The sequence below is a fragment of the Clavelina lepadiformis genome, chromosome 3 (genome assembly GCF_947623445.1).
Source record: "Clavelina lepadiformis chromosome 3, kaClaLepa1.1, whole genome shotgun sequence".
In the NCBI taxonomy this organism is placed as follows: Eukaryota; Metazoa; Chordata; class Ascidiacea; order Aplousobranchia; family Clavelinidae; genus Clavelina; species Clavelina lepadiformis.
In genome coordinates, this window is record NC_135242.1 from 19,410,835 (window position 1) to 19,437,809 (window position 26,975).

General features: G+C 34.4%; 6 protein-coding genes across 11 annotated transcripts; 1 reads left to right on the plus strand and 5 right to left on the minus strand.

Moving 5' to 3' along the window:
- The first annotated feature begins 455 nt into the window (after positions 1 to 455).
- LOC143449294 (kelch-like protein 21) lies at positions 456 to 6,016 on the plus strand. Of its 4 annotated transcripts, none has more exons than XM_076949430.1 (14): positions 456 to 629; positions 1,218 to 1,356; positions 1,939 to 2,106; positions 2,800 to 2,953; positions 3,116 to 3,252; positions 3,369 to 3,518; positions 3,676 to 3,828; positions 3,894 to 4,001; positions 4,164 to 4,278; positions 4,389 to 4,510; positions 4,605 to 4,815; positions 4,976 to 5,156; positions 5,241 to 5,332; positions 5,515 to 6,016. In XM_076949430.1, the coding sequence occupies exons 1-14, from the start codon at positions 562 to 564 to the stop codon at positions 5,664 to 5,666; spliced, it is 1,950 nt and encodes a 649-aa protein (XP_076805545.1). In that variant the 5' UTR covers positions 456 to 561; the 3' UTR covers positions 5,667 to 6,016. The 4 variants fall into 4 exon arrangements, with proteins under 4 accessions (XP_076805545.1, XP_076805546.1, XP_076805547.1 ...); XM_076949431.1 differs by having other exon boundaries at positions 1,990 to 2,106; XM_076949432.1 differs by having other exon boundaries at positions 5,241 to 5,354; positions 5,515 to 5,643.
- A 1,719-nt stretch (positions 6,017 to 7,735) lies between these two features.
- LOC143448589 (uncharacterized) lies at positions 7,736 to 9,307 on the minus strand. The gene is made up of 4 exons (XM_076948394.1): positions 8,928 to 9,307; positions 8,673 to 8,823; positions 8,218 to 8,315; positions 7,736 to 8,109 (listed from the first exon to the last, which is right to left on the minus strand). Exons 1-4 carry the CDS (start codon positions 9,177 to 9,179, stop codon positions 7,864 to 7,866), a joined length of 747 nt encoding a protein of 248 aa, XP_076804509.1. The 5' UTR covers positions 9,180 to 9,307; the 3' UTR covers positions 7,736 to 7,863.
- Positions 9,308 to 9,341: 34 nt separating this feature from the next.
- LOC143448591 (uncharacterized) lies at positions 9,342 to 11,606 on the minus strand. 2 transcript variants are annotated; one of them, XM_076948397.1, is made up of 5 exons: positions 11,343 to 11,606; positions 11,007 to 11,157; positions 10,667 to 10,764; positions 10,430 to 10,462; positions 9,342 to 10,357 (listed from the first exon to the last, which is right to left on the minus strand). In XM_076948397.1, exons 1-5 carry the CDS (start codon positions 11,592 to 11,594, stop codon positions 10,217 to 10,219), a joined length of 675 nt encoding a protein of 224 aa, XP_076804512.1. In that variant the 5' UTR covers positions 11,595 to 11,606; the 3' UTR covers positions 9,342 to 10,216. The 2 variants fall into 2 exon arrangements, with proteins under 2 accessions (XP_076804512.1, XP_076804511.1); XM_076948396.1 differs by having other exon boundaries at positions 9,346 to 10,462.
- Positions 11,607 to 11,617: 11 nt separating this feature from the next.
- Positions 11,618 to 14,377, minus strand: LOC143448590 (uncharacterized). The gene is made up of 5 exons (XM_076948395.1): positions 14,240 to 14,377; positions 13,774 to 14,081; positions 13,438 to 13,588; positions 13,085 to 13,182; positions 11,618 to 12,866 (listed from the first exon to the last, which is right to left on the minus strand). The coding sequence occupies exons 2-5, from the start codon at positions 14,023 to 14,025 to the stop codon at positions 12,621 to 12,623; spliced, it is 747 nt and encodes a 248-aa protein (XP_076804510.1). The 5' UTR covers positions 14,026 to 14,081; positions 14,240 to 14,377; the 3' UTR covers positions 11,618 to 12,620.
- LOC143448588 (uncharacterized) lies at positions 14,082 to 17,834 on the minus strand. Its single transcript, XM_076948393.1, has 4 exons — positions 17,570 to 17,834; positions 17,224 to 17,362; positions 16,927 to 17,036; positions 14,082 to 15,543 (listed from the first exon to the last, which is right to left on the minus strand). Exons 1-4 carry the CDS (start codon positions 17,819 to 17,821, stop codon positions 15,283 to 15,285), a joined length of 762 nt encoding a protein of 253 aa, XP_076804508.1. The 5' UTR covers positions 17,822 to 17,834; the 3' UTR covers positions 14,082 to 15,282.
- Positions 17,835 to 17,847: 13 nt separating this feature from the next.
- On the minus strand, positions 17,848 to 25,692 carry LOC143448592 (uncharacterized). 2 transcript variants are annotated; one of them, XM_076948399.1, is made up of 6 exons: positions 24,102 to 25,692; positions 23,796 to 23,934; positions 22,030 to 22,301; positions 19,682 to 19,820; positions 19,380 to 19,489; positions 17,848 to 19,155 (listed from the first exon to the last, which is right to left on the minus strand). In XM_076948399.1, the coding sequence occupies exons 3-6, from the start codon at positions 22,279 to 22,281 to the stop codon at positions 18,916 to 18,918; spliced, it is 741 nt and encodes a 246-aa protein (XP_076804514.1). In that variant the 5' UTR covers positions 22,282 to 22,301; positions 23,796 to 23,934; positions 24,102 to 25,692; the 3' UTR covers positions 17,848 to 18,915. The 2 variants fall into 2 exon arrangements, with proteins under 2 accessions (XP_076804514.1, XP_076804513.1); XM_076948398.1 differs by having other exon boundaries at positions 23,796 to 25,692.
- Between the last annotated feature and the right edge of the window lie 1,283 nt (positions 25,693 to 26,975).

Here is a 26,975-nt window from a genome sequence, read left to right on the forward strand (position 1 = left end):
CGCAACAGTGCTATACAATTATCAGCATTAAGGTTTGCAGCAAGCAAATGTATTGGAGCTTGTATTAACCAAAGCTAAGCATGAGCAGTCTGTAGTGAGTGACAGCAATAATTAACGAGCGCAGTATTTGCAGGTTAATCAACAAACGTACATCGTGTATAGAGTTGCGTATAGCGGAGTTTGATAGAGCTTTTAAAAGCTTGTATAAAACTACATAAATTTATAAAGCCGCGCGGTTGTCATATATTTTGTCACGTTTTCGTAACTCTCTTTGCAGGCGTTATAATATATTATGATGTGAAATCCATTTCTTCTGTTTCCAGGCCTTGTACTGAACGAAGTCATGGTCAAAGGTTTATCCATGTTTTAGGAGCGTAAAGTATTAATTCGGCATGGTAGAGCCTGAATAGCAAAACAGTTAACGTTTTATTGCTATTCTGTTTCTTATAGTTGGAATCACAAAAGCTAAAATAGAGTTATACTGTATTTAAAGTGCATAATCACATTTCAACGAGCTCTTGAAGCTGCGTTTTGTAAAGTGATCCACATCAAACTTAAAGCATGGCCTCTCAACCAAAAATCAAGCAGGAACGCTTGGATTCAGGTTATGATGACCAGGAGCAAATCAGGTTTGCATTAACTCAAGCAATTGTTATTTATTGGTCAATTATATCGTCCCATTCACAGAACTTAGGCTCAACCAGCATGAGATGCTTTAAATTTCGTACATCAAACGGGATAAGAAATTGAAATCCTTTCGGATTCTGTTTGTTTGTAACAAATAAAATTATGAATTCAACTTCGCGTCATAAATTTTTTCCACCACGTCTTGTGGAACGTTCATAGTTACCGAAAAACGTGACATTGTCAAAGTTTTGTAGAAGTATTGTGAAAGCTAAATTATTCGCGCATTAGGAAGGTATTCTTATAAAATGGGCCAAGGAAATCTTTAACCAGCAAAGTTTTCATTTTTCCCCCAAATGTATTTTGGCCAAGCGTGCGAGAATAAAGTCCTTTTTAAGGCAATATAGTTTATGACGTCACGAAATTAATCGAATTGGTTTACTTTTGCCTTTGTTTTGGCGAGCACCGGCACTTTGAAAGGGCTCAATTTGTTTGCTATATAATGGCAGGCATGTTTGTAATGTCTGTTCTCAAATGACTTGCGCCTTTAAAGGCGTTTTTGGACTAAAGCCAATTTTATTTTCACTTTGAAGTGCCTCAACGCAAAACGGCAGACATGAAACCTCAATGACGTCATCACCTTCAACAATTGACGACAGTGTGAGCTTGAGCAGCGAAAAACGCGAAAATACTCCGCCACGTAAAAGGCTTCGATATGATGTCCCAACAGAAGTAAGTAAGCAATCAATATGCGCGTTTCCGAATCTATAGTATATGGATAGTTATAATAGTCTATAGTATGTAGTAAATATTAATACTGCTTGCTTCATAAATATCATGCCGCATGAAAAGATTAGAAGTTTTAGAACAGAGAAAAATTCTTATAGTCTTAAAAAGCAATAGCCTATATGGCACGTCGGAGCAATTTCCACTATTGCAAACGTCCAGACATTACATTAAAATAGCATACTTTTTGCTCAAAATAGGCATTTTTACTAAATATAGTAATTTCTAACACTTGGCAATGAAACGCATTCTTCTGTGAATTTTTATCTCGCCTTTTTCTTATTGTCTCGGAATATAATTTTCAAAATTAACAAGTTGTACGTCTGCATGTAACGCGGTAGATTACATTTGTACGCATGTTGCAAGATTAAAGGTAAATATCAGCAAACAATAACCAGATTATCTTTAATTAAACACGTATAAAAGATACGCCTTCAAGTCTTATTGCTCTAAAATTGTTGTAGTTTCACTGAGAACCATATTACACACGCACGACGCGTGTTCATGTTTTCTGGCGTCATTTTTCAGCAAAAAATACAAAATGGGCGCGGCTCAACGCTACCTTCGCTTTCTTACCAGCACTACGATGGGTCGCACGCAATCGGCGTCCTAAGTAGAATGAACAAGTTGAGATTCAATGAAAACTTCGTGGATTTGGTGCTCGTGACAGATGGAAAAGAAATACCTTGCCACAAGGTAAAATATAATTGCTTTGACAGTAAGAGGTTTAGTAAAAGCTGACACAAGCTCTTGTTATAAAAACGACATCACGATGTTTTCGTTTCTGAGCATAAATGTTAGACTGTGTTGAAGTTTACCGTTAACGAAAACTTTTGTGAAACCGCAATGTACTGTAGACATAAATTTTAATAAACATTAAAAGATATAGCAATAAGTGAGTAAGTCATGCGTTACAGACCGTTTTTTTCACTGATCAATATCACGTTTGTCTACAATGTGGGGGTGTGTGTGGATGAAATCCAAGAGACATTTGGACCGATTTCATTTGCGGTGCTGGCTTCAACCAAATTGTCTCATAAAACGCACAAAATTAGTCACGCTAAAGCCTTTTTCACGTGATTGGCATATTATCCTACGTTATTGATTTGATATAGTATATTCTCGCACGCTTAATATTCCAATACAATTTTTTCTCACAAAAATTGTTTGGCAATACGTTATTTAATATTATTGTTTATTAATTAGTCTCAAAGACTTGCAATTGCACGCAACCCTAGTCACGCGAATCATAAGAAAATTGAACAAATAGTTTCAGTTTTTTTGTAAAGCTTCATTTTTACAGGCGCACGAGCTGGTTATTTTTACATTTTTTAATATAGTTCTGTCCGCTTCTGTCTTTCAAATAAGATTTGTTTGTTTGTTTTTCAGGCGGTCCTGTGCTGTGCCAGCCACTACTTCTCAGAATTAATTACTGCCAATTCTGCCAGCCGATACCTGCAAAAAATACATTTGAATGATGCGTCTTCTCAGACTATAATGCAGCTTGTAGACTATGCTTATACCTCCAAAATCAATATAAATGGTGAGTTGAAATCGAAACGATCAAATCGCACAAGTTTACAACGCACAACGCAGCGTACATAACGTGGCATAATTTAGTTTTCGGTCAGGTCGGTTCATGTCAGTTTTAAATTTATACCAGATGTTACTGCTGCTTTTTATCGTGGTCACACTTTCTTTGTAGACGATAACATTGAGCATATACTATCAGCTGCAACTTTGTATAAATTTTCGAACGTATCAAAAGCTTGCGTGATGATATTGAAACAACGCATGACTCCATCCAACTGCATAGCGATAAAGAAGTTCGCTGTTAAGCAGGTGAAGAAATCACTACGTCATAATCGTAATAAATAAAAAGATCTACTTAGGCAAAGTAAATTTAAAGAATTACAAGTAAGCCTAATTACTTCATCTCATTTTGTTTATTTTTAAAGTCTTGCGCGGAATTGGTCAATTTTGCTAACATCTTCTCAAATGAAAATTTTGCCGAAATCAGCATGTCTGAAGATTTTCCCCACCTTAATGTGAAAGACGTGATTTGCCTGATTTCAAGCAATTTCTTAACCTTGGATTCCGAAGAAGTAGTAAGGCATAGCAGCTATTGTGTTAACTTACATATCTCATATAACTTTTTGGTAAATAATGCATTATTTATTCATTTGCATAATTTATTATGAAAGAATGTTTGACTGCACAATGTAAACTTTTCCGGTACATGTCATTTTCACTTGATAAAACCAGGTATTCGATGCTGTTATGAGCTGGGTGCAACATGACGTCACTTCCCGGAAGTTCCTACTCCCACGTCTACTGGAACACGTTCGCCTGCCACTGGTGAGGCCCCAGTTTCTGTTGGACGTTGTGCAAGCTGACCCACTTATAAAGAACAATAAGGTAAGTTAAGTTACACCTGACTTAAAAAAGTCGCCATTTATCATAGTTTTTCTTTTTATTGTTAGGAATGTGAAAAGTTTTTGAACGAGGCTCAACGATTTCAGCTGCTTCCGGACCAGCGACCGATGATGCAAACAAAAAGGACGCAGCCAAGGCAAGCATATGTGACTAAAGTAAGCAACTTTTAATACATACAACTAAATGTAATGCCTTTAAATTACACTTTTGAAGATAGACTACTTAGTTTTCATGATAAATTTTTTCATATAAGTAGAGAATAATAACTAGCTATAACGTTCGTGGACCTACGTGTCATTCGCAATGGATGTTTACAGAAAATGGAGGTTTTGGTAACGGTTGGTGGTCTCAACAAAGACAAACAGACGATTGCAAATTGCGTATACTTCGATCTAAATCAACCGCGTACGACGCATTTGGCTCCGTTGTCGGGTAATTACTGTGACAAAATTGATACCAAACCGAAGGCATTCCTCAAAAGATGACCCCGCCGGTAATTTCCGAGTTGTGCGCTGCGATATTAACTTGAAATGTTTAAACAGTAAAACAAACCGCCTACAGCGTCGCTGCAGTCAAGAACAACATTTTTGTTACCGGAGGGGCTTGTGTAACGCCATGCAATGAAGTTTGGATGTACATTCCTAGCCTTGACATTTGGCAAGAGGTATGTAATAGGCTACTGTCTTTTTAAGTTTTCAACTTGAGGTATAAGTTAAACTCGGAGAAGAATTTAACATGGACGCTTTATCGTGCTACAGGTCGCACCCATGATTGAACCCAGGTTTCTCCATACATCGGTAGCGTTCAACGGCTTTCTCTATGTGTTGGGTGGCAGCGATGGTACCGGAAGGCTTCGCAGTGTTGAAAAGTACAATCCAGACACAAATTCCTGGCAAGATGTGGCGCCCATGTTAAAAGCACTGAGCTCACCTTGTGCTGTTACTTGCGATGGAATGCTGTACGTAATTGGTAAGAATTTAAATATTCGCAGTGACTATCAACTCGTTTATGAAAGGACATATAAAACATTTTGTAGCAACAGGCAAAACAATTGTCAGTGTTTGGCTAAATACAACTTTATTCCATCATAGAATCGGCAGAGTGCTCACTTATATTTTACAATCTCAAGGTGGCGCCGTAGGTTCGGAGCCAAACGAAATAGTTTGTGATGTACAAAGCTACGATCCAAAACATAACTCTTGGAAGTTTGTGACTTCACTTCCGCAGCCGGAAAGAGGAGCTGTAGCAGCCAATCTTAACGGGACGGTCTACCTAATGGGACAAAATAAAGCAGTTTACTCTTACAACAGGTGGACTTAATCTTCTTACTTTTCGTTGGGCTTTGTTTATCTAATTCTAAACTGTACTTGTAACTGATTGCTGTTTTATGGCAGACAAAGCAATGAATGGGTCAAGCGGTGCAACACACTTGGAGGTCATTTATATGGCGCAGCCACTGTTCATTGCGGCCAGCTGTGTGTGGCAGGTCAGATACTGTAATGTGTTTCGTAAGTAAACTGTGAGTCGATAGAAGGTGATAATGATTTCTTTAGTCGAATAGGTTTCGTATAGGAAACGTTATTAACATATGCTCGTGTTGGAGATGTAATCAAATACAACATAGTTATTGAAATGTGTTTAATTTGCGTTTTGATTTCATGGAAGCAGGTGGTCTTCACGGAAACAGTTACATCAACGGCACAGTTGAAACTTACGATTACGTGAACGACCGATGGTTTGTAACGAGCACTCTTCACGTTCCGGTCTACGCGCAAGGATTTGTCAGCATCGTAAAGGACGACGTCACTAGTCCAAGATGAGCATAAAACTGTGTCATGGTCTGACTTTGCGCACATTTATTTCATGGACATAAAATTACGGGAAGAGCTATTTTTACTTCATTTTACGAAAACCGGTTTACAATCGGGTTTTGTCAGCCAAAAAATTCCTCCCACTGTGAGGAATCCTTTTGGCTACGATGTACATAATGCATAAGCAGCCTTATCTACCGAACACTTTGTCGCAAAGCTTATGGTACGGTATTTTTTCCAATTTTCTCGTCAAACCAAGGTTTTTGATACCTGTTTCTACAGTCGTTTTGTTTATTTTTTAGAATATCTTCTCACTGTTTTAACTATTGCTTTTTTAAATAAAATTTCTCAAATCATGATCATTTTAAATAAAAGCAAACAAAGATATTTCAATACATCAATAGCCTATACAGTGAAAAATTTAAATTAATACACATTCGTAAAAGTTACACCTACAATTACTGTATGAATTCGGAAATGTTAGGCTGAAAAGACAACAACGTAACTCTAATACACTGTGAAAATAAATATACCTTATTTCCAGTCTAAAAGTTGTAGGCCTACATCATAATTAACTTCTATGTAGTTTTATCGAGCAGTTAAACATTGTTTTCAAAATTCATAAAGAAATGTGTTATTTCAGCCTACTTAAGTAAAAAATGGTTGGATGAATTTTACTTTGTAAATTATTTCCTGAGATTGGTTAATGTTTAGTCAAGATTGTAATAATTTTATATTTAGAAACGTAAAATGAGTTATGCATAAAACTATTTATAGAAAAATTATATGAAAACTGCATTTATCTTTAAAAATTGATTCATTTTCCTTGAAGTGGAAGATATCGTTTCTATATCAGGAAAAGACATCGTGTATGAGTATTGCCTCTGCCAAAATCCAGCACGCGCAGCTTACAGTATAAAACTGAGTTCTGTGCTAAACTTTGCAATGAACCTATAAGCGACCATATTTATGAATTCGTTGCTGAATTCATGTTTGCTAAAAGCCGCTTACAGTAACCTCTTTTGTGCTTTAAAATGTGCTTTTATACAATTATTATAATTAGCAGTTATTCGATATTTCTCATAGCCGGTCTCTGGTATGAGAAGCCAAAAGACAAAATACTGAGATCTAAATATTCTCTTTAATTGGGTGCTTATGAAATAAGAATTTGAGCCCACTAATAAAATCTCAACTAAGTAAGCTAGGATAGGATAAGATATGCAGGATATTCTAACAAAATAGAAATATTTTAAAATTCTTATAACAATTTGGCTGAATATGAAATTTGTTGTCCTATCGGTAACACACTTCCTTTAATTATTCCATCATTTTCTGTTGTCTGTCCGAGATACTAATATTTATTAAACGTTTAAAAGTATTTGCAGTCGAGCGTTTCGATAATCCAGCAACTCGTAATTAAAAATCAATACGGTACCATACTTAAAACAGCTATGATGATAAATACAAAATCAGCCGTTTATTGTTCTACTATATCATTGGATGTGTGGATAAGTACTACGTCCTAATCTAATGTGCATAATCAGTGTGTTCTGCAAAATGTATAACTATTCTGTTGTGGATATGACGCATTTGGGACTTCAGCGCCGAGAAACTGGCAATGAAGCTGCCGTTCTTTACTTACTTCATAGACCACAAGTTTATCTTTGAGTGTTATCTATATACCAATCAAAAGTTGTGCACCAAATTTCCCAAAAAAAAATTACTGCTAAATTTTTAAAAATAAAATAAAGTTGTGCTGACGAAAAATTTTGTCCTTAAAACCATAGCGTTTTGACATTAGATAAGTCCTGTACAATAGAAAATTATTTCGAAATGCTATGTACAATTTACATTGTCTACCCTATTATTTAGACGTCGTTTTACTCAAAATGCGAGTCGAAACAAAAAAGTTTAAAAACAATTACCTTGGATGGCATACTAGATAACTGAAACTACCCAATGAAAAATGTATGTCAGCATTTTAAAAAAACGAACAAGTTACTTTATTTACAACGTGTTTATGTATTTCCTTATAGGTACACATATTTATTGATATTTCTAGTAGATACACAAATAAAATAAAAACTAAAACACAGCAACACCGTTGCAAATGTAGTACTGCATATTAACTAGAATACAGATGAGTAACTTATAAACTTTTATTATAATCTTTAATTCAACAACAAAACACTAATTAATCGGCAGGTTATGTGAAATGACGCCAAAATGCTACTACCAAAACAAAGCATGCGAACAGTTTTACTAAAACCTTTTTATTTCTTTTTTTATTAGCTATTGCTATGGGGTTTTCATTAGCGATTTCCTCCGCGATAGTTGAATTCGTATTTTTATGAGGAAAAGGAACATTAGGAACTTCAACATTGAGGAACTTGCATAGTGGTTCCCATCCTTGACTAGCTTCGTACACAAGAAGTTTATCTTTTGGTGCCATCTGCAGCAGAATTAATGAAAAACTACAGCAATATGTAGCATTTTAAAATTGTAAAAACTATTTGCTAAACTTTTCAGTCTATTTTGGTATACAACCGCCACAGTATACCTGCATCACATAGTTGTTGTGCTGACGATATTTTAACCTTGAAATCATTTCATTTGGAGGTCTCTTACTGGGATGTTGCAGGCCATACAACACCCTCACTGCAAGTATCAATACCACTTAAGCCCAATAATATTACTGTATATGTAGTATGTACAGTTGTAGTAAACCTTATTAGTTAACAAAAATTTATTGGTAGGGCTGCAGCAGTTATTAATGATTTTGAAATGAATTTGATTTGTTAAATTAACTTTTACTGTATATCAACATGTCCAGATATATATATTCACCGAAGACAAAGCTTATGTTCAATTCACTTAGTGTGTTAGTTATTGCGAGTTTGGCATAAATGTCCTTTTTGATGTGATCACCTTTCAATACAATAAACACTACTAATCATGGTACTTTACACTAAAATGACAAAATACTGAGGGATAGGTATCATTAAATTATCATACTTATGTTCTTTGCAAACTTGTGGAATGTCCACCAGCCAAGGAGAGGAATTGTGGGTGCAAACACAAGAAAATTTTTAAGTCCATTATTGGTGGTAATCTGTCTTGATTGACTTTTATACCACGCATCTTCATGGCGAATGGTCAATACTATCTGTGTGAAAAGAAAAGCTTGCATTTCATTTTCAAGTTAAAGTTAAACTAATCTAAATGTTTCTAATACACGAGTAATTAAACTTGTCAAAAATTTAAACCTACCTTTGCATCAGGAAATGCTTCATGAATTTGTTCCCAAAAATAACAAGCTGGTGCATCTGTGACAGCATCAACGTCTTTGTACATTCTTCTGAAATCATCGACAGTTCCACCACTTTCTAATAATTTGTTCCAGTCATTACCATGATATGAATAATGTTCGAAAAAGTCATACGTCTTATATCCAAGAATAGTCAATGCTGTACACATTGTTGTGGTTCCAGTCTTTGGAAAACCTGCCACAATCACTTTCATTATGTCTAAGTTGCCTAAAAATGTCTATAAATTGTTAAAAACAAAAAGGTTTAAGCCACAAAATACATAATAGTTTATATTCCATCTAACATGAGATGAATGCAGTGGGATCTCATTATTCCAAAGTTCATTAATCCAAAACTTTCACAATCAACCCCAGGCAAGGAACATATTTTTTTATTTACTCCACTTTTCCTTCAATTTATAAAAAAGCAGATTTCATTATATTCTGTTAACGCATTGTAACCCATTTCATTATTCGGGTAGCCTTACTTATCTGACACAATGCTTTGGAAATAAAATGGTTCCGATCAACGACATTCCACTGTATATAACCACAAATGCTACAAACTTACATTCAAATAAAACAGTTCAAACATGACCAAGCTCTACAAACCATTTTATGTGACTGTCTTTAAATTTTTGTTTTCTCTCCGACTTCTGTGTTGATTGATTAATTATTTGCAAAATATATGAAATGCAGCTAAAGCACATGCTTGGGATATGGGTTGGCAGTGCCAAAAATATAATAATATTTGTAATACTACACCAAAAATTATTAATATCTGACATGTTAATGACGTTTCTACATGCAACTAAAAATGGCTTTTATGATGGTAAATTTAATGCTATTTAGCTTAAACCTAGTAAATAAAACTCCAAATCTGTCCACATCCATTGTTTATGAAAAAAATAAACTTTAAATAATGGTCTCAGATAGTATTTATATATACTGTACCTACTTATGGGCAATGCCAAAATACTTTATAGATATGGCTGAAAGAAAATTATTTTTAAAATTGAACCCAGATGGCTTATGGATGTTATATTTAAAAAAGTCTGTCCAGGACATTACAGTGTAGTAAAAAGTTTTCAAACGAGAAGTATTCAGCACAACAGGCTCAACAAATATTACCACATTCAAGTTACAACATTCAGTAATTTAGTATTACATTTGCAGTGATGAAGAACAACTATAAATATACAGTAACTGCTCCATGAGTAAAGTACGATGCTACGATAAGCATAAATACAATTTATGACAACTTGTAACAAAGTGCAACAATTAAAGCTAAGCCACCAAACAGTTTGATCAAAAGTCGGCTATTTCTTTTTCGATTAGCAATAGCTATTGGATTTTCTTTTGCTGCTTCTTTCCAAAACGTTGCATTCACATTCTTACAAGGAAACGACAAATTAGGAACTACGGCATTAAGGAACTTGCATAGTGGTTCCCATCCTTCACTTACCTTGTACACCAGAAGTTTATCTTTAGGTGCCATCTAAATACAAATCAATACTTAATTTAACATAACATGACATGGGCATATGGTACTGGTATAACACCAATTAAAAACAACATCCATTGAAAAACGCACATCGACAAATTCTGTAACTAAAGTTCCAGCAACGAGGAATCAAAGTTATTTTGTGCAAATGTTTTCCTCAGTCTGAGGATGAACCTTTTGATACCATATATTGTATACCTGAATTACATAGTTGTTGTGCAAGCGATATTTTAATCTTGAAACCATTTCATTAGGAGGTTTTTTACTTGGAAACTCAATTCCACTCACCACCCTCACTGCATAAATGTAGACTAATACTGATAAGTTATTTGTGCTGATATATATAAGTTCGGGCAACTGTGAACAGAAAAATCGTGAATTGACAATTTAAAAAAAAAAACTTTTTTACTTATTATGAAGTTGCATATCTAGACAATTCCTTCCTATACATTTATAACATAATATTAAATTTAATAATAATAACAGTAATGCAATTAAGACATTAACGACTGTTAAACAAATAAAAAAGCAACCGTACTGGTATTCTTGTACCACTTGTAAAACTTCCACAAGTCAAATAATGGAATAGATGGAGCAATTGTGAAAAAGTTCTGAAGCCCATTGCTGGTTACAAACTGTTTGGAAAAACTTTTATACCATGCATCTTCATCACGTATGGACAAAATAATCTGTGTAAAAACATGGTTTCAACAATATTTCTTAAAACAACAATATCATACATCAAACTTGTGAACAGTTTAAACTGTACACATATAAGCTTGACAAAACTTTCACTCTTCTAAAGTTTTTGGTGAAAATACCTACAAAATGTATAATAGCGCAGCAGATTGATAAGAATGATCAAAATATTTACCTTTGCATCAGGAAATGCTTCATGAATTTGTTCCCAAAAATAACAAGCTGGTACATCTGTGACAGCATCAACGTCTTGGTACATCCTTTTGAAATCATCAACAGATCCACCACTTTCTAATAATTTGTTCCAGTCATCACCACGATATGAATAATGTTCGAAAAAGTCATACGTCTTATATCCAAGAATAGTCAATGCTGTACACATTGTTGTGGTTCCAGTCTTGGGAAAACCTGCCACAATCACTTTCATTATGCCTAAGTTGCCTAAAAATGTCTATAAATTGTTAAAAACAAAAAGGTTTAAGCCACAAAATACATGATAGTTTATATTCCATCTAACATGAGATGAATGCAGTGGGATCTCATTAATCCAAAACTTTCACAATCAACCCCAGGCAAGGAACATATTTTCTTTTATTTATTCCACCTTTCCTTCAATTTATAAAAAAGCAGATTTCATTATATTCTGTTAATGCATTGTAACCCGTTTCATTATTCGGGTAGCCTTACTTATCTGACACAATGCTTTGGAAATAAAATGGTTCCGATCAACGACATTTCACTGTATATAACCACAAATGTTACAAACTCACATTCAAATAAAACAGTTCGAACATGACCAAGCTCTACAAATCATTTTATGTGACTGTCTTTAAATTTTTGTTTTCTCTACGACTTCTGTGTTGATTGATTATTTGCAAAATGTATGAAATGCAGCTAAAGCACATGCTTAGGATATTGCTTGGCAGTGCCAAAAATATAATAATATTTGTAATACTATACCAAAATGTATTGATATCTGACATGTTAATGAAGTTTTTACATGCAACTGAAAATGCTTTTATGATGGTAAACTTAATGCTATTCAGTTTAAACCTAGTAAATAAAACCCCAAATCAGTCCACATCCATTGATTATGAAAAAAATCAACTTTAAGTAATGGTCTTAGATAGCATTTATATATACCGTACCTACTTATGGGCAATGCCAAAATACTTTACAGATATGGCTGAAAGATTCTAGAAAATCATTTTAAAAATTGAACCCAGATGGCTTATGGACGTTATAGTTAAAAATGTTTGTCCAGAACATTACAGTGTAGTAAAAAGTTTTCAAACAAGAAGTTTTCAACAAAACAGGCTCAACAAATATTACCACATTCAAGTTACAGCATTCAGTATTTTAGTATTACATTTGCAGTGATGAAGAACAACTATAAAAATACTGTAACTGCTCCATGAGTAAAGTACGATGCTACGATAAGCATAAATACAATTTATGACAACTTGTAACAAAGTGCAACAATTAAAGCTAAGCCACCAAACAGTTTGATCAAAAGTCGGCTATTTCTTTTTCGATTAGCAATAGCTATTGGATTTTCTTTTGCTGTTTCTTCCCAAAACGTTGCATTCACATTCTTACGAGGAAACGGCACATTAGGAACTACGGCATTAAGGAACTTGCATAGTGGTTCCCATCCTTCACTTACCTTGTACACCAGAAGTTTATCTTTAGGTGCCATCTAAACACAAATCAATACTTAATTTAACATAACATGACATGGGCATATGGTACTGGTTAAACACCAATTAAAAACAAGGTCCATAGGTCCATTGAAAAATGCACATCGAAAAATTTTGTAACTAAAGTTCCAGCAACGAGGAATCATTGCCAAATTTATTTTGTGCAAATGCTTTCTTCAGTCTGAGGATGAACGTTCTGATACCATACATTACATACCTGAATTACATAGTTGTTGTGCATGCGATATTTTAATCTTGAAACCATTTCATTAGGAGGTTTTTTACTTGGAAACTCAATTCCACTCACCACTCTCACTGCATAAATGTAAACTAATACTGATAAGTTATTTGCAAAATAAGTTATTTGCGCTGATATATTTAAGTTCGGGCAACTGTTAACAGAAAAATAGTGAATTGACAATTTTTTGAAAACTTTTTTACTTATCATGAAGTTGCACATCTAGACAATTCTTTCCTATACATTTATAACATAATATTAAATTTAATAATAATAACAGTAATGCAATTAAAACATTAACGACTGTTAAACGTATAAGAAAGCAACCGTACTGGTATTCTTGTACCACTTGTATAACTTCCACCAGTCAAATAATGGAATAGATGGAGCGATTGTGAAAAAGTTTTGAAGCCCGTTGTTGGTTACAAACTGTTTGGAAAAACTTTTATACCATGCATCTTCATCACGTATAGACAAAATAATCTGTGTAAAAACATGGTTTCAACAATATTTCTTAAAACAACAATGTCATACATCAAACTTGTGAACACTTTAAACTGCACACATATAAGCTTGACAAAACTTTTACTTTTCTAAAGTTTTTGGTGACAATACCTACAAAATGTATAATAGCACAGCAGATTGATAAGAATGATCAAAATATTTACCTTTGCATCAGGAAATGCTTCATGAATTTGTTCCCAAAAATAACAAGCTGGTACATCTGTGACAGCATCAACGTCTTGGTACATTCTTCTGAAATCATCGACAGATCCACCACTTTCTAATAACTTGTTCCAGTCATCACCATGATATGAATAATGTTCGAAAAAGTCATAGGTCTTATATCCAAGAATGGTCAATGCTGTACACATTGTTGTGGTTCCAGTCTTGGCATCACCAGCTACTATCACTTTCATTATGTAAAGTTGCCAAAAATGTCTTTAAATTGTTATTATAAAAACGTTTCAAATACCTGTAAAAAAATTAGTATTTTCACTTTTAGTAAAATTAGTGTCTTTTACCTCAAAGAGCATTTGAAATGGTTAAATAAATACAAAGTTTAGCTCCATGTACCATAAAATGAATAAACATCTATCATCTGAAACTGGATTAAATCTAGTGGTAAGCTACCTGTTGGTGCATAGTTTTAGTCTGCAACATGCATTTTATTGGAAATACTGGGTTTTGGTAAAGGCATTGAAGGAAGGCATATCATTTACAGCTTGGTATATTCAATGCTACATGCAAGTTAAGATTTAAGTATCAACAATACAGATTACAATCTTTCACAATCATCTTGTTACCTCATAAAATTCCTGAAACTTGTTTTGAAAATAATTTAGAATAGATAAAATATTGTATTAAAAATCCATAATCAAACAAACATGTCTCTTATGTTCATCCATTCTCTCCGATAAAATCAAGAATAGATGCAGAACAAAATGCAGAAAAAGGCATAACACTTTATTCTACAAATGCAGCATGGTAAACACATTGTGCTTGCATAGCAGTAAGTGGCTGATACTATAAAATTTTGTACCATTTATATGTAAGGTTTTTTATTATTATAATCAATTGTTCTAATCATTTTGAAATCAAAAAACCACGAGACAAAAATGCTAAACACAACAGCATTCTAACACAAAATGGTAACGCATTTAAAAATCAAATGTTGATGATAATTATCATCAGTATATTTTCACAGACGTATAAGTACATTTATTAATAGCACCCAACCGATTAGAATAAAGAGAAATGGAAACAACTTCATTGTTTGAGGTTTGGCAATGACACTCTCATAAAATAACCTAACGGAAGGGATAATTGTTACATCATTATAACAACATCATGGGATAATCACAACAACATCATGCAAAATATAACATAATATTAATAATACTGTAGTAGTCATAACTACATAATTACACAGTTAATAGCAATACATTAAAATGTATAAAAAATATTTCTTGCTTTATATTTTGAGACCATCTACTGTTTCAAAGCAGGGTACGAAACATAAAAAAATGCTCATTTGGGAAAATTAGAAATCTGTTTTATGGCCAAGTATGGCGATGGCCGTCTTTGACTAGTAGGCATTTAAGGCTTTCAAAAAAAGCGCAGCTTCTATTTGAGTAAATACGGTTGATAGTTTATATTAAGCAAACAGCATAAGACTAATAAAAATTAAGCAACGGCCATATAACTGCTACGAAAACTGGTAACGCAATGATACAAAACACAAAAGCATACACCACATAAAGCTTCTTCTGTGCTTGTTTCATAACGACATTTTGAGTTCTTAACTCTGGCAACAAGTTTCCATTTGGATTCTTATGTGGAAATGGTTCATCAGGTACATCTTTTTCAAGAAATTTACACAATGGTTCCCAGCCATCAGTTATTTTAAATACTAGCAGTTTCTCACACGGTGCTGCCTTTTAAACAAACAAAATAACAATCGTGTATGGTGTGATATCTTACAACAATTATCTTGAGAACAAAAGCCTAGTACTAACAAACTTAATTGCCAATTTGAACCTTATAAAGCTCTACAAAAACACAAAACCTCAAGTAAAGCTCACAATTGACATCAAATCAAACTCGCGGCCTTTAAAGACTTTGGGTGCGCCCAGCTAAGTATGTTGACTACGATCATACTAACAGAATGCTCTAATGCAGTGGTTCTCAAACTGTGGTACGCGTACCACTAGCGGTACGCGAGAGCATTTTAAGTGGTACCGCGTACCGCTGAACATGATTTTCGATGTGCTGTGAGTAATGTGTTGCCCCGGATAGACAAGCTTGTGCAGAAGAAACAGTTGCATCTATCAAATTAAATTGTGTTTTCTTGCTATTCATTGGTGTTATGGTACATTGGTGTTATGGTACTTTTTTGTTTTTAATACAACTTTAACACTCCTGTGTTTTTGAAACTTTTTAATGAACCATGTTTTTTTAAAGTTTGTATAACCATAGGCAGTATATTTGTAATTTATTCAATTAGTGTGTCTGTCATGATTTAAAAGGTTTTTTAACGATGAAGTCCTTATACATTAAATTTTCATGAACATACGACAGTTTATAACGCCTTTTGCTTAACCACAGGGAAGGGGGTGATAAGGGTGAAAAACCCATTCTCAAGCTATTTATTTTAGCCTAGTTTTTCAAGGCAAGCAACAAAACATATATAACAAGTTTATGTCAAATAAAACAGTTTTACTGCAGAAAAGCATTTCTCATTCAACCTGTGTATTCAATTGTGTCTTAACTACTGAAGAAGCGCGTAAAGTGAAGAAATCCATAAATCCAACTATGACCATCAAACAAAAAGCAGCTAAAAAGCATTGTTATATTAGGTTCACATTCAAATTACAGAATTTAATTTTCATGTCACAGTAGCCAATTTGTCTTGATAAACAATGGGTTAACAGCAAAAGCACAACTGTAATGTATATGTCTAAACTTGACATTAAACAAGCTTGGATGATGCCCAACGATTGCAGTTGTCTTATAAAAGCTTTTGGATATTACTGCTTGCTAATGGCTCTGTCATTTTCAGTGCCGCAAAGTGGAAAAGAAGCCACAAGCTCATTGCAACAAACAACATAACCAAGCTATGGACAACGCATGAGAAACTTAGTAAGCAGAGCCTATTTAAAATAACTAGGCTAAGCTCATGTTTTGTTTGTTCGCGCAGTTGCACCTCAGTCAAAATTTCTAATGCCGCCCTACATTTAGTTTGACTTTGACACCCCTGATAGTAAAGCAATTCAAGAAAATTATAGAAAAGTTTCCATGCAATACTTTAAGTTACTAACTTGTAAAACATGATCATTATGCTGACGAAATTTCATGAGAGGAACCATTTTATTTGTGGTACAAATATTTCCAGAAAAATATGACATAGGTAACCCAAAGGAAGCCATACCTGCAAAGTATGTAACATAGCATATTACTGGCACATAACAAGATTTAAGAAAGATTACCTGCATTAATATTTCCAAAACAGAATCAGGAATATCAGAAAATGTCTAATACTAATAAAGTATTAAAATCTTGTCACCTAGATATTGCCTATTAATCATTGCTAATTTCTTCTAAAAATGACAACTCACATATAGCTTTGTAATATCGATATGTGCTGAAATATGGAACATAGTGAGAAATTTTAAATGAAACATCAGCATTCATTCTTTCAAACTGCTTCTGTAAGCTTCGCCACCAGGACTCCTCATCTCGAAGAGTTAGCACAATCTGGCAATATATGTTTTTTTACTTGTAGACAAATGCAGTGGGAAGTACTTTAACCGTAATAAACAAAGTGCCTAAACATTCATCCAAGCCACACAATTAATCATCCTTCACTAGCAACGAATAACATCACCACAAATTCGGTGTTTTAGCAACAAAAAAGCCATACCAATAAAATGATGTATGTATATCTATGTATTGTATGACTACCTTTGCATCGGGAAAGGCTTCAGAAATTTCTTCCCAAAAGTTGCATGCTGGGGCGTCTGTAACAGCATCAACATCTTTATACATCCTTTTAAAGTCTTCCACTGTCCCACCAGTTGTCAGTATTTTTATCCAGTCATTGCCGTGATACCAGAAATGTTCAACAGCATCATAGACTTTATATCCCAGTACGTTTAATGCAGCACACAATGTCTTGGTACCAGTTTTTGAAAAACTTGCAACAATTACCTTCATTGTAAACAAGTTTTCTTATTTTGTCTGCAGTAAAATATATGCACACAGTGTTAAAAATTACATGTTTTAATACAAAGGAGGCCAGATTATCACATATACAGTAACACAATAATTATGCGTATGTGGGCAAGTCATACACATAATTCCAAGCATCTGCTCACACTTAACATCAAATAGTTAATTAGAAAACACCAACAACACGACGTGTAAAACCTAATGGACAAAAATACGTTACAAGAATCACAAGAGACCTGCTACAAATATTTAAAAAGAGAGTTATTAACAGTTTATGAAAGCTTATTCTCGCGCACAATAACAGGTATCATTAAAACAAGACATAACATCTCAAAAAGAGCTACCAATCCTACAACAATCATTGGCTAAAGCGTCATTACCACATACAAGCAACACGTAAACGTTCACTCAACATAGAATTTAAATCTACAAAACTTGGGCATTCTAAATAACAAAACATAAACGATTTTCACCATTCTGTCCCAATGCTTGCACAGAGGTGGTCTGAGATCAAAAAGTAGCGGCGATGGTGGCTAATTAGTTGAGTTATGAAATGGCTAACACAAAAGCAGAAAAATACAGTGCCTAGCAAAACATTGGTATCAAAATTGCTGAGGTTCTTCAAGAAGAAATAATGGTACTGAGTTCGATATATTATATAGGTTGTTCAAGTTAAACAATAAATTCTAACCTTCTACCAAAAAATGAGACGAAATCCTTTTTCACAAAATAAAAAAATACCAATAAAACAATAATACACATGTAAATTTTGTCAACAACATGGAGTGGAAGCTCATTAACTTGAAGGGACTAATTAGATTAGTTCGAGCTATACAAAGCTTTGGGTTACAGTAAGTTGATAAAATTGGTCACCAATAACTATTGTATTTACTTGCCCAACTGCTTGTAAAGTTTTATCGTACTTAGTGAAATTATTTGAATTGTTTAAACTACACTTGTTTTTTCAGCTGCGTGTATCTGATTAACCTATATAACTTTCCAAACACAGTCTTGGCAGCCTCGATTTGGGTTTTTAAATGTTATACACAAAATACACGTGAAAATTGACTGAAAAAAGGTTAGAAAGCATAGTAAAGTGCAAATAAAACCGGTATGGCAAAAACAAGGAAAACTCCAATTTTATAATACAGCCATAAATTGCGAGCAACTTCACTGTCACGTTTTAATTCGGTCAAATACTTTGCTTTCACATTTTTGTGTGGAAAAGGTTCATCTGGTATGTTCTTCTCCAAAAAGCTGCAAAGACGTTGCCAACCCTCTGTTACGTTGTAGACTAGCAGTCTATCCTTAGGTGCATTCTGAGTATCATTAAAAATAATGAACATCTTTTCCTAACATAACTTATTTTTCATAAAGGCCAACGGCATCGTGCTGTGCTGGCAAGAAAGAGCGTTAAAGGTACGCTTATAAACCTTTACATTTTACATGCCTAATGGTATACATACCTGATATTTTACATGTTTGCTAGAATATATAGATCAGTTATTTTAACCTTCAACAAACATGCTTGAAAAACCCAAACCTGCAAAACATAGCTGTTGTGTTGTCGAAATTTCATACGTGCCACCATTTCGTTGGTAGAACAAACTTGTCCTAAGAAATAAGAAACATCTAATCCAAATCCAACCCTACCTGCATAAAAACAAACAGAGATTTACTTTACACATGACATAAACACTTTACACATTTTGCTACTTAAGCTGGGGTAACTCTTTATGCATCCTTTGCTCAAGACCATTTCTTTTTTTGTAAGCTTGCATATAAAAGGTATAAAAGCTGCTGTAATCATCACATATTAGACCTATGCTACATTGGGCAACTTACAAAAATCTTTTAAAAAACGATGCGAATACATGAAGGGTACAAAGTTAAATATTTTTGATGGAACATCTCTGTTGAGCTCTTCTAGTTGAAACTTATAGCTCTTCCACCAAGAATCTTCATCCCTCAATGTGAGAATAACCTTCACAAATTTCGATAATAAATATTAATCTAGAAACATTATTTGCAAGAGCAACACCTAAACTACAGTTGCCCATCATGAAAACATCTTTTAACACTAGAAGGACGGGGCGCGTCAATTGACGCATTTTCAACCTAAGTGCATCTATAACTTTTAAGTGGTGCATCGCAAAACTGTGATATTTCCTGACTTTTCCTACATTAGTGTTAGGTAACTAACCCATGAATATGAAGTTTTTATTTTACCGGTAGAGATAATTAACGTGGTCACTACCTAGAAGGACGGGGTGCGTCAATTGACGCATTGTTACTTCACAGTACAAAAACCAGTCTCGCGATTGAGAGCATTGTTTTCTTTCTGCTGATAATTACAGGTTTATCGAATTAGGTCACAGCTGCCAACACAGAGGTGTGACAAACGTGTCGACAAACTATGCAAGTCGACTTTTCCGCAAAACAGAGTAGTTTCGTCACAAGCGCAGCCTAATTTCGGAATTTTTGAAGTTTATCGAAGCGTAAGTGTAGTAAGAGTTTCTTAGTTAGATAAATTAGATGAATTAGATAAATTCGTCGGCTTGGTGGTTGCTCGTGGCGTGATAGGAGGGCGCAACTTCCCTTTGAAGAGTTTGTGGGGGCGGTCGTGGGGATGTCCGATGTTTTCCCAAACCATGGCAAGAGACAGGTTTTTGGAGCTCATACGATTCCTTCGCTTCGATCTGAAGACGGAAAGGCGTAGGAATCTATTGCATGATAAATTTGCACTCGCTTCACAACTTTGGAACAGTTTTATATCAAACTGCCAAAAAGCATTCATTCCACAGTGGAAGATAACTGTGGATGAGCAACTATTGCCGTGTAAGGCACGCTGCAAGTTCATCCAATATATGGCCAATAAACCAGACAAGTTTGGTCTAAAGTTCTGGCTGGCAGTTGACGTTGAAAACAAATATTTATTCAACGGTTTTCCTTACGTTGGAAAAGATGACGCAAGGAGCCCCCACGTGAGTGTGCCCACCGACGTTGTACTGAAACTCATGGCTCCGCTTTTTCAAGGAGGTTACAACGTCACTTGCGATAATTTTTTCACCTCACTTGACCTGGCGTTGCGACTTGCTGAAAAGAAGTACAGCCTCGTAGGGACAATGCGCCAGAACAGGAGAGAAGTCCCAGAAGAGTGCAAGAAGAAAAAGGAGTTGCGTGAAACAGAAGTGTTTAGGCACGAGTGCTTGTATTTTCAATGCGATTGCTTTTGTTAATTAAAATGCACAAAGTGGACATGCAATAGAAGTAGTTTTTTCGGAGCAACAGCACAGTTTTCTCAACAAAAAACGTTAGATTTGCGCCGTTTTGACCTTTTGCGTCAATTGACGCACTCCGTCCTTCTAGGTATACGAAAATTGCCGTCCTTCTAGTGTTAAGCACACCGAAATGTCTCCTGGGATTACTATGAAGCTACTTTGGCCTGATAGTAAAAAGAAGGTAAGCTAAATGTTTCTTTCCCCTTTAAAATGAAACTCCCTGCTTCAAGAAGCGAACACTTTGCTTTTTACGCAGAAGCAACATATGTTAATATATTCATTTTGCAAAGGTAGCAGCACAATCATAATAAAGTAATCTGCAACATTGCATGAGACCTGACGTTGCACAGCTTGAAAGCCGTGTTGTAAAGACTCGAGTCCTTAACTTGGCCTGCCTTAGTCAATTTTAGCCACATTGTAGTAAATGCAGTTGCAAAAAATCTAAACTATTGATCATAGAATGGAATATTTTCGAAAAAATACACTTTTCCAAAACAAAATTTGAACCACTCCAAATTCGATATAGCCATAAAGAAGAACTTGAGGCAGTGCATAGCGTGACATTGGAAAACTTTACAAGCTTAACGGTATTGGCTTGACTTTAGTCAAGTTTAGGTTCATTGCTGTGCTGGCAATAGATACAACTTGATTTGGGTCCAAAAATATGAATTATTTCAAAGTTCTGTTTAAATGTATTTTATTGATTAAATAAAAAAAAATTGTGTACCAAGTTAATGCTTGAGGCCACACCAGTAAATTTGAAAGTGTTGATATATTTAAGTGCTCAAAATTTTTAAAGTCTTATTTATCACAAACATAAAAAACTTTCATGGAGTATTACAATAAGAGCTTTACAATATAATTCATAAATATGATTATAATTATCCTTCTCCAAAATAAAACAAGATTCACCTTTGCATCTGGAAAAGTTTCAAGGATTTGTTCCCAAAACAAACATGCAGGTTGATCAGTGACTGCATCCACATCCTCATACATTTCCCTGAACATGTTGATTGTTCCTCCTGTTTCCATAATTTTCATCCATTCTTTTGTGTGGAACCAGTAATGTTCAAAGTTATCATACACCTTGTAGTCCAAGATTTTTAAAGCAGCACACATAGTCTTTGTGCCGGTCTTCGATAATCCAGCAACTATTACTTTCATTTTATCCCCTTTCTATTAGACTGTTAAACAGAATGCAGGATGTGAGAACATAATGATAACACAATTAATTTGACAAAAACTAGGAAGGATTCAGTATGAAATGCTTGCTAGAAAAATGCCACAGCCTAATATTAGAGTACAAATTTCAGTGGAATTTAATTCTTTAAGTAGGAAGCAGAAGTACTAAAACTTAAATCATTACACAGTAGAAACACTAATCGTGTTATAGATGTAAGTTTAACCAATATAAAATAAATTTGAAAATGGTAATTTTGCCATAAAAAGTACCCTACATGCAAGCAAATTCATACATGAAACAAAAGATTACATTAACAAACTCTACTCAAAGAAACAATAAATTAATTATCTACCAGGTTAAAGAAAGTATCAGATAGACAATTTTGGAGAATGTGATTACTGGTATGCTGTCAAACAATACACAATAAAAGAATGCACTTTTGCCTAGTTATAAAACTGCAGTAACCACCAAATGAATACAGTTGGGTATTAAATGAGCTAACATGAGCCAATAAAAATGCAACTGAATTTGTTGTCACAACACACAGTTTCGTAACATTAGATGACTTTACAAGCATTAGTGAAGTTAACTTACACTTTACTACAAAAACAAAATTAGGCAAAAAAACCAAATAGGGTGTTAGATAGTGGTGTGAAAGAGTAGCAAGAAAAACAAGGCAGATACAATCACCACAATTTAAAAAATATAATTTAAACTGACTGCAATGCAAATAAATCCAATTGCAAGATATAACCTGATGATGAACCAGATAGTTCGGACTGTTTTGTTTTCAATTTTTATATCTTCGATAAGCTCACCACCAACATATTTGAGTGGAAATTGCTCATTGGGTATCTCTACACCCAAGAATTTACAAAGTGGTTCCCAGCCATCTGATACTTGGTAAAGTAGCAACTTATCTTTTGGAACAGCCTAGAGTTTTATTTATGGGAGTTGTTGAATAAACTATAAAAGCAATACCGTAATGCATACCTGGTTATGATTGAATGTGAAGTTTGTTTAAAGGGGAAATTTAAAGCTTTTTATATCTACATGTAAAATCTTATTATGGTATCTGCCTACTTGCAACACATAGCTGTTGTGATGACAAAACTTCATTCTAATTACCATTTCATTGGAAGCGCACACGTTCCTCATGTAATAAGACACGTTTACACCCAAAATAAAAAGACCTGTCATAAACAGGAAATACTGCAGAAAGTAATCAGTAATAAAGAGGAATGGCTTACTATGTGATTATATTTAGAACAAAAGCCAAATAAAAAGAAACCTTGACAAATAAAGAATCAATTGATAACCAAGGAATGCATTTTGCGAGTGTAGAATAAGTCATACAGTGATACAATACAGTAATAATTGCCTCAATTATGAACTATGAACTACTTATTACATTTTGGAATTTTTAACAAACAATTGTCAAACCTTTTAATGCATATTACTTTCACTAACAGTATTTGGATAACAGTAAACTTACATTTATTAAATAGGTGCCAATATATTCCCAAAAATGGAATGAAATTGCAAATTTTTACTGTAATATCTGCATTTAAGATATCAAGGTGATGCTTGAAACTCTTCCACCAATAGTCTTCATCACGAGTCGTAAAAATTATCTATACATAAATATAATCCTAATTTAAATTCTACCTCGAGCATAGTAAGTGCAGTGCTGTGGCATTAACAACAATCTTTAAAACAAAAACAACCTAGCTAACAAATTGCGCACAACTCTTTAAAGGCAAAAACAAACATAACCCATAATATATTTTAAAACAAGTACCAATATTATACAGCAAGGTCATTGAAGACAACAGAGTACATGTAACAAATCAACTCTGCAGGCATGTCGTGGTACAAAGCCAGAATTACTATGTGCACCTGATCTACCACCATTCATTCCAATGTCGTTGACTGTTTCATCCAAAACATTTTTGGGAAGCTATATGCTTTACATATTTGCATATGATTATTAGTCCTGGAATGTAGGTATACCATGACTGTGTTTTAAACTTTGGTTTACAGACAGTGGCGGGATTCAGCCGGTTCGCACCAGTTCGTGAAAACTGGTTCTTGGAATTTTAATGACCTCCGCAAACCGGTTGTCAACAAGTGTACGTATAGACCTATGTTATATCGCCTACGTAAATATGGCATGCCGCTAGTGACAGAACCGGATGTTAAAATATTTGAATCCCACCACTGTTTAGACCAGCGGTTCCCAAACTGGGGTCCGTAAAGCAGTTTCAGAGGGTCCTCAATGTACAGCAATGATTGTGATTCAATTATAAAGCTTTCTCGGGAGTTATGCTTGCTTTATATTAGTCTTTAGTTAGCGAATGTTTTCAACATTATAGCTGTACTATTACTATTTCCCCTCTACTCAATATGAAAAAAATACCGAAACCGACTGGATGTAGTACACGACATGAGAGTTGCGCTATCCAAAACCAAACCGAACATTGATGAGTTAATTGCAGCAAAAGAAGTGCACCCATTCCATTAAACGCTTATCGTATTTGATAGTTTTTGCTTTTTCTTTCATTGGTGTGGTTCTTGCATTTTTCCTATAGCATACTTTGATTTTTATAGGGCTACGAAATATCAAAATAATTGCAAAGGGTCCACCAGGAAAAATTTCTAGAAAAGTTTGGGAACCGCTAGTTTAGACAGTCATTTGAAATTTGTGCAGTTCTGTGCAGTTGTTGGTAGAAATGAAACCAAGCTGTCCACTTTTTACCCAAATTTCTGTTCCCTTACTAGCCCACAATTACAAGAGATGAAGCATTTGCTCTAATGCCCAGCATACAACAGATTGATTGAGTTTAAAAAATGAGTGTTTGTGGTGTGCTTTTTCCTGAACATAAGAAGAAATTTACAAATTTCTACAATAATATAAATATAGCTGTAAATGATATCAGAATAAGTGGCTGCAAAATTAGCAGTACAGAGAATAGTTTGCAGTTAGCCTCGAGTATGCACATGCATATTGCACAAACATGCTGAACACACTGCTAACATTGCAGTTCACAACACCTTCGCATCAGGAAATGTCTCATGTGTTTGTTCCCAAAAATAAAACGCCGCCATATCAGTAACAGCATCAATATCTTTGTACATTTTCTTGAAGTCACCAGTCGTTGCACCAATAGTTAAAATTTTATTCCACTATTTTGCATTATACCAATAATGCTCAAATCCATTATACACCTTGTAGCCCAACATGGTTAAAACAGCAGCTATTGTTTTTGTGCCAGTTTTGCAATATCCAGCCACAATTACTTTCATGACATTATGCTGTAACTTACTTGAAGTGTTTAATAAGTTTTTCAAACAAATGAAAGTCAACCAGCAATTAAATAAGTACTTAGCTTTTTATAAAGGAACGCTTGTGTTGACATGGAGTAAGCTAAGTTTCTGTTATTTTTCATTGATAACAAGATGTCTATATAGGTTTGGTGCTGGCCTCATCAATTTGTCTTTCTTACACCTAATTACTATGATGCACCCTGACCTTGCACGTTTTTTCCCTCAACGCTTGTTGTTGTGGTGTACGTATTAGCATTATTGCTAATACGTTTGTGATCTTCAACGTCAGCACAATTTTGCAGCCCCCACAATTATGACGAAAAATAAACTGAATGAATAAAAATGAATGATTTTGCGCTATACGTAATATTATTGATTTGAAAACTATTCGCACATAAGGTGTCGCTTATTTTTCATGATTAAAAGGGGGATACAAAAAGCATGGTGCCATAAAATTGTTACAGTACAATACAAAATGCAATTGCCATTTTACCAAGCATCATAAAACCTGAGTGAGCTAAAAGTAAACAACAAATGCAATGAAGTACCACAAAAAACAAGCCTTCAATAAATAGGGATAACACCGAAAACGATACTATTTATGAACACTATGTGACGTCATAAGAGCTTTTTTATAACTAATACAATTTTTGTACTTTGTTTAAAATACCAAAGCTGTTAAGCTTTTAAGCTTTTAAGCTTCCAAAATATCAGAATTATAAATGAAGTTTTGTTTTTACGTTACTATCTTTAGTATAGGGCCTATACTATAGGCTATCCGCTAGGGTCACTAAAAGCTACTAAAGAGAAAGGCTACTTGTTGTTGAAGAAGAGATGAGAGTAGATTTGTCGAATGTGCGCCCAGATAATGAGAGGATTCGCCCTAAAAATCAAACACAAATTTTGCACTGACTTTGTTTAGAATAAATTTAAATAAATCGTTCTTGTGGTACCGATACTGTAGTTTATTTTGTGTTTTTCAAAACTGTTTTCAATGTAGCATTTTGATTTCAAACTTTACACCTAAATTTGATTTCATTCGATGCGGAAGCTCTTAGGTTCGACTGTGGATGCCGCAAAATCTTTTTGTTGTTTGCATTGTGCCGAAAGCCAAACATGTTGAAAACCACTGATATAGTGGGTTTATTTCGGTCATGTTTCGGTATGGGTGTAGAGCTGTACGCATACAAAGCGGTCCTTGTTTTCATCAGTATTTTGAACGTCGTTGAAGCATTTTTTTGTTAACGAATTTCTTTGCAAACTTTTGATTAAGTTCTTAAATTCAGTTGCTTCAACATTAGTACTTGCAAGAATATTTATGTTGACAAATTTTTGATAACCGAGTGGT

Coding starts and splice junctions, on each gene's coding strand:
- LOC143448589 (XM_076948394.1), bottom strand. CDS start 9,179: ATGAAAGTGATTGTGGCAGGTTTTCCAAAGACTGGAACCACAACAATG. Junction 8,824..8,927: donor AAGCATTTCCTGATGCAAAG/GTAGGTTTAAAT, acceptor CTTTTCACACAG/ATAGTATTGACCATTCGCCA. Junction 8,316..8,672: donor CAAGTTTGCAAAGAACATAA/GTATGATAATTT, acceptor TGATACTTGCAG/TGAGGGTGTTGTATGGCCTG.
- LOC143448588 (XM_076948393.1), bottom strand. CDS start 17,821: ATGAAGGTAATTGTTGCAAGTTTTTCAAAAACTGGTACCAAGACATTG. Junction 17,037..17,223: donor TCGATATTACAAAGCTATAT/GTGAGTTGTCAT, acceptor CATACTTTGCAG/GTATGGCTTCCTTTGGGTTA. Junction 15,544..16,926: donor ATAATGATCATGTTTTACAA/GTTAGTAACTTA, acceptor TTTGTTTAAAAG/GCAGCACCGTGTGAGAAACT.
- LOC143448591 (XM_076948396.1), bottom strand. CDS start 11,594: ATGAAAGTGATTGTGGCAGGTTTTCCCAAGACTGGAACCACAACAATG. Junction 11,158..11,342: donor AAGCATTTCCTGATGCAAAG/GTAAATATTTTG, acceptor GTTTTTACACAG/ATTATTTTGTCCATACGTGA. Junction 10,463..10,666: donor ACAACAACTATGTAATTCAG/GTATACAATATA, acceptor ATTTGTATTTAG/ATGGCACCTAAAGATAAACT.
- LOC143448592 (XM_076948399.1), bottom strand. CDS start 22,281: ATGAAAGTAATAGTTGCTGGATTATCGAAGACCGGCACAAAGACTATG. Junction 19,490..19,681: donor TCGTTTTTTAAAAGATTTTT/GTAAGTTGCCCA, acceptor GTTTTTATGCAG/GTAGGGTTGGATTTGGATTA. Junction 19,156..19,379: donor ACAACAGCTATGTTTTGCAG/GTTTGGGTTTTT, acceptor AATGATACTCAG/AATGCACCTAAGGATAGACT.
- LOC143448590 (XM_076948395.1), bottom strand. CDS start 14,025: ATGAAAGTGATAGTAGCTGGTGATGCCAAGACTGGAACCACAACAATG. Junction 13,589..13,773: donor AAGCATTTCCTGATGCAAAG/GTAAATATTTTG, acceptor GTTTTTACACAG/ATTATTTTGTCTATACGTGA. Junction 13,183..13,437: donor CAAGTGGTACAAGAATACCA/GTACGGTTGCTT, acceptor ACATTTATGCAG/TGAGAGTGGTGAGTGGAATT.
- LOC143449294 (XM_076949430.1), top strand. CDS start 562: ATGGCCTCTCAACCAAAAATCAAGCAGGAACGCTTGGATTCAGGTTAT. Junction 3,519..3,675: donor CCTTGGATTCCGAAGAAGTA/GTAAGGCATAGC, acceptor TGATAAAACCAG/GTATTCGATGCTGTTATGAG. Junction 4,816..4,975: donor TGGAATGCTGTACGTAATTG/GTAAGAATTTAA, acceptor TACAATCTCAAG/GTGGCGCCGTAGGTTCGGAG.